Source organism: Bombina bombina, chromosome 5 (genome assembly GCF_027579735.1).
Source record: "Bombina bombina isolate aBomBom1 chromosome 5, aBomBom1.pri, whole genome shotgun sequence".
NCBI classification, from domain to species: Eukaryota; Metazoa; Chordata; class Amphibia; order Anura; family Bombinatoridae; genus Bombina; species Bombina bombina.
Window position 1 is genome coordinate 688,045,427 of NC_069503.1, and position 12,715 is coordinate 688,058,141.

A 12,715-nucleotide genomic window follows, 5' to 3' on the forward strand; every position below is an offset into this window, starting at 1 on the left:
ATTTTTTTATTGACAAAATTCAAATTATACAACACACAAGACACTGAAAACTTACTTTTGTTGCAGCCACATTTTCATTTTTTAAATGTATTTTTGTGCAACAATTCCGGTGTGATGTTTTACATTTTCTAATTTCTGACTGCTACTTCCCCGTGAGTTGGGAATATTGTGTCAGTGTATATTGTCATGCACCAAGCTTTATGTGCAGTGTGAAAAGGGTGCCACGTATGGTCTCTGCTGCAGCAGCCATAGACCATATGTAAATAGGAGTAGCTGTGTTGCAATACAACTTCATGTACATTTGAATTTAATATAATTGTCAGGTCACAAAATATAAATATTTTACCAACATTTAAAAATGTTAAAGTCATTCTTGGCTTGTGGGCGGTAGTTTGCTTACCCCTGTATTAATGTAAAGGTGTCTGAGGCTTCCAAATCTTGCAAATGTCTATGTGGGTTTCCCTAAATAGACCTATATTTATTACATTAGACACAGTCAGTTATGCTAGTGTCAAAGGGTATTTTCAGTATGTTATCCAAGCAGCTGTCTCACTTTCCTTTGCCTTCACTTACTATACATCTGGAAAAATGGCTTCTTCTAGCTGGGAGCCATTTCTTGTATAAACCACTTCTCAGAAGTTTTTTAAAATTTTCTTTTTGATAGTGCATGTTACTCTTAGCCCTAATAGGCTGATATTAATTAAAATTGAACGCAATAGTGATACTCATACATATAACATGCTTATGCTCAGCTTTTCGTCCATTACATTTTATATGTAATTTTAATAGGTTTTCCAACATAACAAATACATGTATTTTTTATTTTAGATATCTGAGTACTTATTAAATGAAGAATGATTTAGAAGCAGATCTTGGCAGCTGATTTGAATCAGAAATCCAATCTAGTCTTCCTAACTTCCTATTGGGCATGTAAATGTAATAAATTCTCAGCATACCCATTTGCATTTTCCAGATTCTTGCATTGTATTTGTTAAAACCTTCTGTGTTGCACAGTTATTTTATATTTCAACTATCAATAATATTTGTAATATTTCTGAAAATAGTTTCAGTTTAAAATGTGGTAAGGTTTAGTATTTTGATTTTGTAAGTAGGAGTAATGAGGTAAATATTTAAAAAAAAAAAAAAAAGGAAACACCTTAAAATTAATTTCCCTTATTTTATTATTTAAATATATTAAAACGGTTGTGCTTAAGTTACATTTATAGCTGTTTTGTTTAAAGCTTCCTCCACTTTTGTTCTTTTTTTTTTTTTTTGTTACCTTGTGCATTTTCTAAGCTACCAAAATGACAGTGCTTGTGGGAAAGTAGATATTATTTCTTTAAATTGCCTCCGATTTCAGGACAGTGGTGCATAATTTAGACACTGATGACTGATGGTTGCAGCTGACTCACTTCTTGCCTAGTTCTTTGTAACACATGTCAATGCGTATAATTGATATTAAGTGCTTTTAAAGGCACATGTCCAATCATTTAGTAACTGTCAAATTTACTCAGTTTAATAGACAATTTTATTATCTTTTAAACATGGGGTTACATTAAGTATTGTGAGCCTGAAACAAGGTGATATTTTTCTATTCGAAATTTTTTTTTTTTAGAGAAATGGAAATTAGCTCTGGAATTTACTATAAAAATTATATTAATTTTCAGAGCACTTCTCTCCAGTTTCCTTGATTTGAATGATATTGTATTATTGTGTATATTCTTGTTTATTTTATTAAAGGACCAGTAAATACAGTAGATTTGCATAAACAACTAATGCATGATAAAAAAAGACAATGCAATAGCACTTAGTCTGAACTTCAAATGAGAAGTAGATTTTCTTCTAACAAATTTTAAAGTTATGTCTATTTCCACTCTCACTGCATCATGTGACAGCTATCAGCCAATCACAAATGCATATACATATATTCTGTGAATTCTTGCACATGCTCAGTTGGAGCTTGTGACTCAAAAAGTGCAACTATAAAAAGACTGTTCACATTTTGTTAATGGAAGTAAATTGCAGAGTTGTGTTAAAATAAATGCTCTATCTGAATCATGGTTTAATTTGTTGATGAGTGTCCGTTTAATAAACCATTTTAAAAGGGGTGATTGAACATATAGGTTGTATTTTTCTATATATTCTCTACTTTTAAAGGGACATGAAACCCAAATGTTTTTCTTTCATGATTAAGATAGAGAATACAATTTAAAAAAAAAAAATACCAATTTTTCTTTGCTTTTCAACAATGGACAACAAGAAAACAAAGAAAAATTGATAGTAGAAGTATATTGCAAAGCTGTTTAAAATTATATGTTCTATCTGAATTATGAAAGCAAAATATTGGGTTTTATGTTCCTTTATGCATTTTTTCAGTCTATTAATAATTGTTTACTTTCAGTTTACATAATTGTATTATTGCAGTAAATTATTTTAGCATAAATTATATATTTGTATCATTTTTATATATTTAAAATTAAATAATATTGAATATATAATATTCAAAATTAAATAAGATGTTAAAAAGTGATTGAGCTGTAGCATAGAATACCTGGTAAAACAGAGTGTACATTTGTGTAATATGCTTTACTGTAAGCTATTATTTTGCCTTTGTATAAATTATTGTTGTTTGCTATAGTTCAAACTTATCTTTATTTAAAGAAAAAAAGAAAAAAAAACAGGGATTGGTTTAACATCTAGTTTGCACAAAGGTACCCATTTAACTTATATTTAAACAATATAGTTTTAGTATATATTGCAAACAGTATCCACATTTTCACTATATCAGTCATTTGTAATGTACTTTATTAATAATTAAAAACATTTTTATTTGGTGGTAGTACAAAGAAGAAAAATAGATCATTGTAATTTCAATAAAACAAAATATTTTTTTTTATTTTTGCTGACAGTTAAAAATACAAATCTAAAACCATGGCAATTTATAATCTCTAGTATGTTTTATGATGATTTTTTTTTTCCAATTGTCACGTTTAAAGAGACACAAACATCTTATTTTATTGCATAAATAAATGCTAAAAAAGATAAAAGGAAAACAATGTATATGTTTTTGTTTTAAATGTCTAATTTTGTTTAATAAACACTAATCAACAAAGTCATAAGGGATGCCTATTGTTGAAATAAAAAACATTTGATTTTATCCCAAGCATTTTGTCAGTATACTTGTTTATTTTTACATGAAAAATGTTGAACTTTAAGAGAGAAAACAATAGAATTTCTTTAAAACATTAATAATACTTTTTGTATTATGGTCTTTGTAAATACTATTAAAATATACTGTTAGTTGTTTTTAAAACAAAGCATATGTTTGGCTAAATTTTTTTTTTTCTAAAAATAAAAAAACACTGAAAGTGGGCATTCCATTTTTTCTCTAGTTATTCATATTTCATTGAATTTAACTATGATTTAAAAAAAAAACATTAAATACACTGAACGTATCTAGTATATTGTTTATTGTATTACTTGAAAATAGCTTAAAGTCTATTTTTTTGTTTTGTGATTTTTTTTATTCCTCAAGAAAGTAAAATATATCAGTTTGTTAGTACAATCAGATCTAATGTTTTCCTTTTTTCCAGTTTAGGGCTTTTTTGCATATCCTGACAGTGACAGAGCTTTTGGACCCTAGGGGAAATTAAATAACATTTTTGCCTGCTTACATAAGTATAATTTTTGATGACTTTGTTATCCTGCCCTGCTTTCTCATCTTGGAAGAGTGAAATGTGTGTGTGCGCAAATTATTCTCTTTCTGTTAAAAAAAAAAAAAAAAGAAAGATTCTTATACCCTAGTTGTATCCACATAGCTCGAAGTAAAGCATGTTTGGTCAACAAGCAACAGTGGGTGGTCGGTCTGCAGCGCAGGACAAGGACCCGCTGTGCACAGGAAAAAATGTTCAAAGGTGTTTAAGGGTGGTAAGGAAGTCTGACGGGCTTCAGAAAGTCCTGAGGCTAAGGATCAGAATTCCCTCTTACTGTTGCGGGTTGTGAGAAAGCCCAGTATGAGATATTTTCATGAAGAACGTGTACATCTTCACCCACTTTCACATCTGTCACAATTTTAGGCACTTATAAGCTTATGCAGAAACTTGTAAGCACAATATTGTTCCTTATACAAGTAATTTATTACAGCAGCTTACTAGTAATTATGCTAGGGCTAGTAGGTCGGATAGAAGAAAAAAAGTTATTCTGAACATAACATTTTTTTTTATTTTTTTTTATATTAGTGCATGTTTTTGTGTGAAGGAAATCTATCTTTGTAAAAATAGCCAATCTTTTGTTGTTAGACATTATTAATAGCCAGGGATTTGCTATAAGACATTTTTATTTATTGAAACACATTACACTGGTTTTAATCTGCCTTTTTTGTTAGTTTGTTTTTACTAAAAATTTTATGCTCACCATAATTATTGTATCAATGTAAAAATTATGCTAGCACTGATTTAGCAGACCCGGAACCTGTAATGTCTTCCACTTTACTACTGTTTATAAAAATGTAATATTTTGCATATAACATACTGGGAATGCTTCAATCAACATAGTAATGTTGCATTCTTAATGTAATAATGCTGAATCATTTTACTTGACCAGATAAAATGTTAAATTATTTAAATAAATGATGGTTTGTAATAAGGAATGAAGTCGTCTCTTGAAACTGAATCAGCTAATGTTGTGCTAAACCTTATGTACTAGCACCATCTCTTGGTTATGGGAGAGAAGTACACATTTCTCTGCATACTAATTCAATCCAGATGCTTGATGAGTCCTAGGGGGGAATAAGTGTTGTCTCAGCTCCCTGCTGCCATGTTGAACTTGCACAAATCACTAGACAACCAATTAAGAAATTAGTTCTAGTTAACCTTTCTTCCGGAACTAGTATAACCTCATGATGCTTTTTATTTGAGTGAAGAGCTATCTTTTGTCTTGGTGTGACAAATGGATTGTTTGTGAGTAAAGTGCAGTATATTTAGCTTCTTGAGTTTAAATTATTCAGGAAGCAAAGGTATATCTTTTGTAATTTGTGTTAACTTTGTCATGTAGATAACATTTTACAATAGCTATACTTATATGAATATTTTATTTGTTGACCTCATATAGAGTGACCAAAATTACAAATAACAAACTTTTGAACCTGAGCAAAAGTTTTCTGCTAAAACAAATGCCATATGTAGTGCTTTGAACTTTTTTTTAAACATATACATTATAACACCATTTTTTAATAGCAATACTGCTTTGTAATAAAATAAAGAATAAAAACAAATACACAGTGAATGATTTTGTAAGTCTGGGTGGATCTGACCACATTATTTAAGCAGTGCCTAAGTTGGGAGCACATTTTTTATTACCCATGTGAAACAGGAACAATCATATATGTTTATTTCTTGGTGTCTGAAAAAATTGTTAAAGCTATTTCAATTTAAACTAATACAACAGTATCAATTTTATACTTCATACTATTGCCTCCATTTATTAATTTCTATGTGGACAAGGTTCTCATATAGAGAACCTGCCCGCATGCATTTGGGGCCTCCAGAGCAGCATTCACTGCCGGATATTTAGGATTGCACATGCAATTGTGCGTGCATCCCGGGACTCTTCATGTGACCATGGCATATCAGTCGTTCTGGATAAACAAGTCTGGGCTGTCTGATGTTTGCAACCTCTGAAGATGAGGACACATTAAGACGCAGTGGCTGTACAACCGCTGTTTCTTAACCAAATTCACCCATAAGCAGCTTTATAAATGGGGGCCTATTGCTCATTGGATGATAGGTATTTCCTACTAATGCTCCTTGATTTATAGGAATTTCCTGTTAATGTTAACAGTTACAGTAATATTGTTTGAAAAGGATACAAAATTGAAAGGATTTGGTAAACATGTATGCATTATTATATGATTATTATTATTGAGAACTAGTATGCAGGTAGCAGAATGTAAACACATTTTTGACATTTTCTTTTGTAATAAGACATATGCTGTCAGTGTACGTACTAGGTTACTTCAGTTATGTTCTAAATGTGTGGATACTTTTTTCAATTGTCTAGGAAACTCAGTCCTTCAGAGCCCTTTGCTTGACATGGATAGTGATGGTCGCCCATCTCCAATTGGCCGGCTCAGCCAAACCACATCACTACAGAGAGGAAGTAGTTTCCAGTCTGGACGCAATGACTGTAAGTGTTTCCAGAATGATCAAAAATAAGTGGGAGGTGAGGGAATGTGATTTAGTCCATTTATTTCGTATTTCATACATAGAACAAATAGGAGAAAAAAATATGTATAACCTCTGTATGTTTTCCGAATTAGTGGTCAGTGAAATGTTTTATTCTTTCCTATGACATGGAGAGTCCACAACATCATTCCAATTACTAGTGGCCAGCAAGAGGAGGCAAAGAGTACCCCAGCAAAGCTGTTAAGTGTAACTTCCCTTACCCATAATCCCCAGTCATTCTCTTTGCCTCTGTCAATGAAGGATGTGCAAAGACAGTGTCTGAAGATATTTAATTATTTTCCCTGCAAGCAAGGATTGGGGTCTAGCTGTGTCCACGTCAAACTCTTTAGTAAGAGTAGTGGTGGCTTTTAGCAGTTAGAAGGCGGTAAGGATGTCTTTGCTTTACTTCTAACACTTTTGCTACCCCTTTGTAGGAAGCCAGGGTTGGTTACATGTTCTTTCTTTTACTACAGGTCCCTGACAGAAAGGATTATCGGTCACACCTTAGTAGCTGTTTTCTGCCCAGCAGCTGGATCCAGGTAAGTTCCCTTTGCATTCTAGGTACTGAAGTACAGCATTGGCACTATTATGTGTTTAAAATAAAAAATAGAACATTTTAAAGCATACTATTAAGACACTTAAGGAGTAAATGCTCTCCTATGGGCTGGCTAGTTCACTTGGCTGAGATAGATGCAGGAAAAGGGATTATTACTTTTCCTTTATTGGTAACTTGGGCTATATCAAGAGAAATAGTTGAAGTACTTTATTTCTGTTTAGCAGCTGTTTTCTTTGTCACACGCTTTTCTTATGTTGTGCACTTCTTTTTAAGCCGATCACATGACGTCCGCATTTCCAGTTTTACGGAGTGGAGCTTAGTCTGTCAGTGTCGACTCTGCCGCTGCTTTTCTTTGCATCAGAGTTCACCTAAGAGGAGAAGGACTTTGACTCTCCTCTTAATAGTGGAATATCCATCCGGTTCTTGGTGGAGTCAGTGTGCTTCTATACGGTCACGGTAGGAGCCTCAGGTTCTGAGGTTTCTTTTTTTCTTGGGGAACAGTTATTTTATTTCTCCTGGTGTAAAAAATATTTTGGGATAAAGACAAGTTACTCTCTCTTAAACTTATCTTTTAAGATTATACTGTCCTAAAGCATTATATTTTGTGGGACCTGATTCTATAGCTATGGGTTCTGAACAGGAACAATCTATTAATATGGATAATTGCTTGCTTTGTTTAGAAGCCCAAATTGTCCTTCCTATGCAAAATTCTGTTCCACTTGCTTAGCAAAGGCTTTGAAATTTAAAAACAAGTTACTCCCTTCTGAGCCAAGTGTCTCTCAGGATGATGCTTTGCGTAACATGCCTCAGCTTTCTCCTCAAACGTCCCAAGCCTTAGTTGTGTCTAACACTGTGCCTTCTGTTTCCTCACAACCTCCTGGGGGTGTTTATTTACCAGGGGATTTTGCCGCTCAGATAACGTCTGCAGTGTCTGTTTTTCCTTCTCAGGGTAAATGCAAGACAAAATCTAAACATTTGTCTACTAGCATGGTTTCTGACTCTAAAACTGTGCTGGTTAACCTTTCTCAGATGTCTGATGAAGAAGATACTTCAGTAGCTTCTGAAGGTGAAATCTCAGACTATTATACTATGTGAGAAAAATCTTGTGAATCTGAAGAAGTTAATTTCAGATTTAAACTCTCTGTTTACTTCTGAAGGAGGTCCTAGCTACTTTAGATGACTCTGAACCTTTGGTTGCTGTCAACCCTAAGAAGTCTTCTAAACTTTACCGGGTTTATGATTCTCCTTCTTCTGATGATGTTTTTCCTGTTCCAGACAAGATGTCTGATATTATAGTTTAGGAGTGGGATAATCCAGGGGCTCTTTTTTCCCCTTCCTCTGTTTTTAAAATATGTTCCCTGTTGCTGATTCCATTCGGGACTCATGGCGTACTGTACCTAAGGTAGAGGGAGCTATCTACTCTCACTAAAAGAATTACCATTCCTATAGAGGATAATTGTTCTTTTAAGGATCCAATGGATTAGAAGCTGGAGGCTTACTTAAAAAAGATGTACGTCCATCAAGGATTACTGTGGCAACCTGCGGCAAGTATTGCCATGGTTGTGGGTGCAGCATCCTATTGGTATGATGCCCTATCTGATCTGATATCAGAAGAGACTACAGTAGAGGAGATCCAAGATAGGATCAAAGCTCTTAAACTGGCCAATACCTTTTATCTGTGATGCCAACGTGCAGGTAATTAGACTTTAAACTAAGATATCTAGCTTCACTGTTCTAGCTCACAGAGCTTTGTGGCTAAAATCTTGGTCGGCTGATGTATCTTCAAAGGCCAAGCTTTTGGCTTTACCTTATAAGGGTAAAACTCTCTTTAGCTCTGGTCTGGCAGAAATCATTTCTGAAATTACCGGTGGAAAGGGATCTTTCCAAGCTCAGGACAAGAAAAATAGACCTAAAGGTCATCAGAATTGTAATTTTCGTTCCTTTCACAACTTTAAAGGACAGAAGTCTTCCTCCTCTTCCAAACCAGAGCAATCCAGGACCTCTTGAAAGTCCAGTCAGCCTTGGAATGGGGGAAGAAAAACAAGAAGCCTTCCACTGATTCTAAATCAGCATGAAGGGTCCGCGCCCGATCCATACTTGGTTCAAGTGGGGGGCAGACTTTCTCTTTTTCAGCAGGCTTGGGTACGCGATGTCCCAGATCCATGGGCTGTGGACATAGTATCCCAGGGTAGCAAAATAGGGTTCAAATCTTGCCCTCCATGGGGCAGATTTCTCCTGTCAAGACTTTCCACAAACCAGGTAAAGAGGGAGGCCTTCTTAAATTGTGTAAAGGACCTATCCTCCCTGTGAGTTATTGTTCCAGTTCCTCTAAAGGAACAAGGTCTATGATTCTATTCAAATCTATTTGTGGTTCCCACAAAGGAGGGAACTACTAGATTTAAAGTCCCTCAACAAATTTCTCAGGGTTCCGTCGTTCCATTCTTCCGTTGGTTCAGGAAGTTCAGTTCATGACGACCATAGACCTGAAGGATGCGTATCTACATGTTACTATTCACAGGGATCATCACCTGTTTCTCAGGTTTGCTTTTCAGGACAAGCATTTCTAGTTTGTTGCACTTCCGTTTGGTCTTGCCACGGCTCCCAGAATATTCACAAATGTTCTGGGGGCTATTTTGGCAGTGATCAGATCTCAAGGAATTGCAGTGGCGCCTTATCTAGACGACATCTTAGTTCAGGCGTCATCTTTTCAACTAGCAAAATCTCATTCAGAGATTTTGTAGTCTTTTCTACGTTCCCATGGGTGGAAGGTGAATCTGGAAAATAGTTCTCTAGTTCCTACTACAAGAGTGTGTTTCCTAGGGACAATCATAGATCCCCTGTCCATGGAGATTTTTCTGATGGACGTCAGAAAATCCAAACTTCTGGCTTCTTGCCTTTCTCTCCAGTCTGCTATTCATCCTTCCGTGGCTCAATGCATGGAGGTGATCGGTCTGATGGTTGCTTCTATAGACATCATTCCTTTTGCTCAGTTCCATCTGCGACCTCTGCAACTTTGCATGCTTAGTCAATGGAATGGAGATCATTCAGATCTATTGCAGGGGATAAATCTGGATCCTCTAACAAGAGACTTTCTCTTGTGATGGATTTCTCAGGAAAACCTGGCTCGAGGCACTTGCTGAATGAGACCTTCCTGGGTGATTGTGACTACGGACGTCAGTCTATTAGACTGGGGAGAAATTTGGGAGTCTCTCAAGGCCGATGGACTCAGGAGGAGTCTTCTCTCCGCATAAACATCATGCAGTTGAGAGCACTCTTCAATGCCTTAGTAGCTTGGCCTCAATTAGCTTTATTCCAGTTTATCAGGTTCCAGTCGGACAACATTACCTCAGTGGTTTATATCAATCACCAGGGAGGAACTCAGAGTTCCTTGGCAATGAAGAAGGTGGCTCGTATTCTGCAGTGGGCAGAAGCTCACAATTGTCTTCTATCTGCCATCCACATTCCAGGAGTGGACAACTGGGAGGCGAATTTTCTGAGCAGACAGACTTTTCATCCCGGAGAGTGGGCTCTCCATCCGGAAGATTTCTCTCAGATAACCCTCAGGTGGGGGGTCCCAGAGTTGGATCTGATGGCGTCTCGTCAAAACGCCAAGCTTCCAAAGTATGGTTCAAGGTCAAGAAATCCTCAGGCTGCTTTGATAGATGCGCTAGCGGTTCCTTGGATCTTCTCTCTGGCTAACGAATTTCCTCCATTTGCTCTCCTTCCACGAGTCATTGCTTGTATCGAACAGGAGAGAGGATTGGTAATTCTAATAGCTCCTGCATGGCCTTGCAGTACCTGGTTCGTGGATCTGGTCAGGATGTCATGCCTTCCTCCTTGGAGGTGACCTCTGAGGAATGAGCTAATTCAGGGTCCATTCCTCCCTCCAAATCTAGATTCTCTGAAACTGATTGCTTGCAGATGGGAATGCCTAGTTCTGTCTAGACGTGGTTTTTCTGAAGCGGTCATTGATACTATGCTTCAGGCTTGCAAACCTGTTACTCTCAAGATTTACTATAAGGTATGGCGTAAATATCTTTGTTGGTGCAAATCTAAAGGTTTCTCCTGGAGCCAGGTGAGGATTCCCCGTATTTTATCCTTTCTTCAGGATGGCCTGGAAAAGGTTTGTGAGTCAGTTCTCTGAAGGGTCAGATTTCTGCTCTGTCTATTCTTTTGCACGAACGTCTGGCAGATTTGCCAGATGTTCTAGCCTTTGTTCAGGCTCTGGTCAGAATCAGGCCTGTGTTTAAACCTGTTGCTCCTCCCTGGAGCCTTAACCTACTTCTTAAAGTTTTGCAGCAGGCTCCGTTTGAGGCAGTGCATGTTGTTGATATAAAGTTGTTATCTTGGAAGGTTTTGTTTCTCCTTGCTATTTCTTCCGCTCGCAGAGTTTCTGAGCTTTCGGCTCTGCAGTGTGATTCCCCGTACCTTATTTTTCATGTAGATAAGGCGGTCCTTCGTACTAAGTTGGAATTTCTCCCTAAGGTAGTGTCGGATCGAAACATCAGGAAATTGTTGTTCCTTCTTTTTGTTTTAATCCTTCTTCTCATAATGAACGTCTTTTGCATAACTTGGATGTTGAGCATGCTCTAAAGTTTTACCTACAAGCTACTAAAGATTTTCGGCAATCTTCTGACCTGTTTGTTGTTTTCTCTGGAAAGTGTAAGGGTCAGAAGGCCACTTCTACTACTCTTTCCCTCTGGTTAAGAAGTATGACAGCAGCCTCCTGAGAGAATTACGGCTCATTCCTCTAGAGCTGACTCCTCTTCTTGGGCTTTCAAAAATGAAGCTTCTGTGCAACAGATTTGCAAGGTGGCTTCTTTGCATACTTTTTCTAAATTCTACAAATTTGATACTTTTCCCTCGGCTGAGGCCTCTTTTGGGACAAAGATTCTTTTTAAGCGGTGGTGCCTTACTGTTTAGGTCCTTTTGCCTTTTTATTCCTCCCTGTTCATTTCATATACTCTAGCCTTGGGTATTGGTTCCCACTAGTAATTAGAATGACGTTGTGGACTCTCCATGTCATAGGAAAGAAAACAAAATTTATGCTTACCTGATAAATTTCTTTCTTTCCGGACATGACCCTGCCCTCTTTTTAATTATAATTCAGCACTTTTTTTGAGTAAACCTCAGGCACCTCTATTTCTTCTTTTTCCATTTTCCTTCGGCTGAATGACTGGGTATTAGGGTAAGGGAAAATACACTTAACAGCTTTGCTGGGTTGCTCTTTGCCTCCTCCTGGTGGCCAGGAGTTAAATATCCCACTAGTAATTGGAATGACGTTGTGGACTCTCCATGTCCGGAAAGAAATTTATCAGGTAAGCATACATTTTGTGTTCTTTCATACAGGTGGTAAAAGTCCACAATCCATTACTATTGGAAATTACTTTTCCCTACCACTAGGAGGAAGCAAAGATTCCTAAACCCCAAGAGCTATAAAACCCAGCCCACCTCACAGGTACCTCAGTATTGTCTTTGCCTCCACTGGAGATGGGCAAAGAATGAAGATGTGCATTTGATTCTTCAGAGATAAGGGCTTTCAGTCTATGTTGAGACCCATTTTCCCCTCAGAGTACAGTATATGTCAGAGGGTTGTATTTGGGGTATGGTTTAAGGCTCTCTTTTTTTCACCTCTTGGGAAATTTTGTCAAAAACCTTCCATAGTGGTCACAAGGACTTGCCTTTTGCCTTCTCTTATGGATCTACAATATACTCCTACTCCATAAACTGATATGTTTCAGTACTGGTTTGGCTATAGACTTTACTAGTAGATTAGTGTCTGTTGGTAAGTATCATATTTCTTCTGTTATGTGTGATCAGTCCACGGGTCATCATTACTTCTGGGATATTATCTGCTCCCCTACAGGAAGTGCAAGAGGATTCACCCAGCAGAGTTGCTATATAGCTCCTCCCCTCTACGTCACCTCCAGTCATTCTC

General features: G+C 36.6%; 1 protein-coding gene across 1 annotated transcript in view; it reads left to right on the plus strand.

Annotated features, from left to right (window-relative positions):
* EXOC2 (exocyst complex component 2) overlaps nucleotides 1-12,715 on the plus strand; it is a 914,329-nt gene that overhangs the window by 633,538 nt on the left and 268,076 nt on the right. Inside the window, 1 exon segment of the mRNA XM_053714663.1 lies at nucleotides 6,058-6,183. Within this exon segment, the coding sequence (XP_053570638.1) occupies nucleotides 6,058-6,183 (126 nt within the window).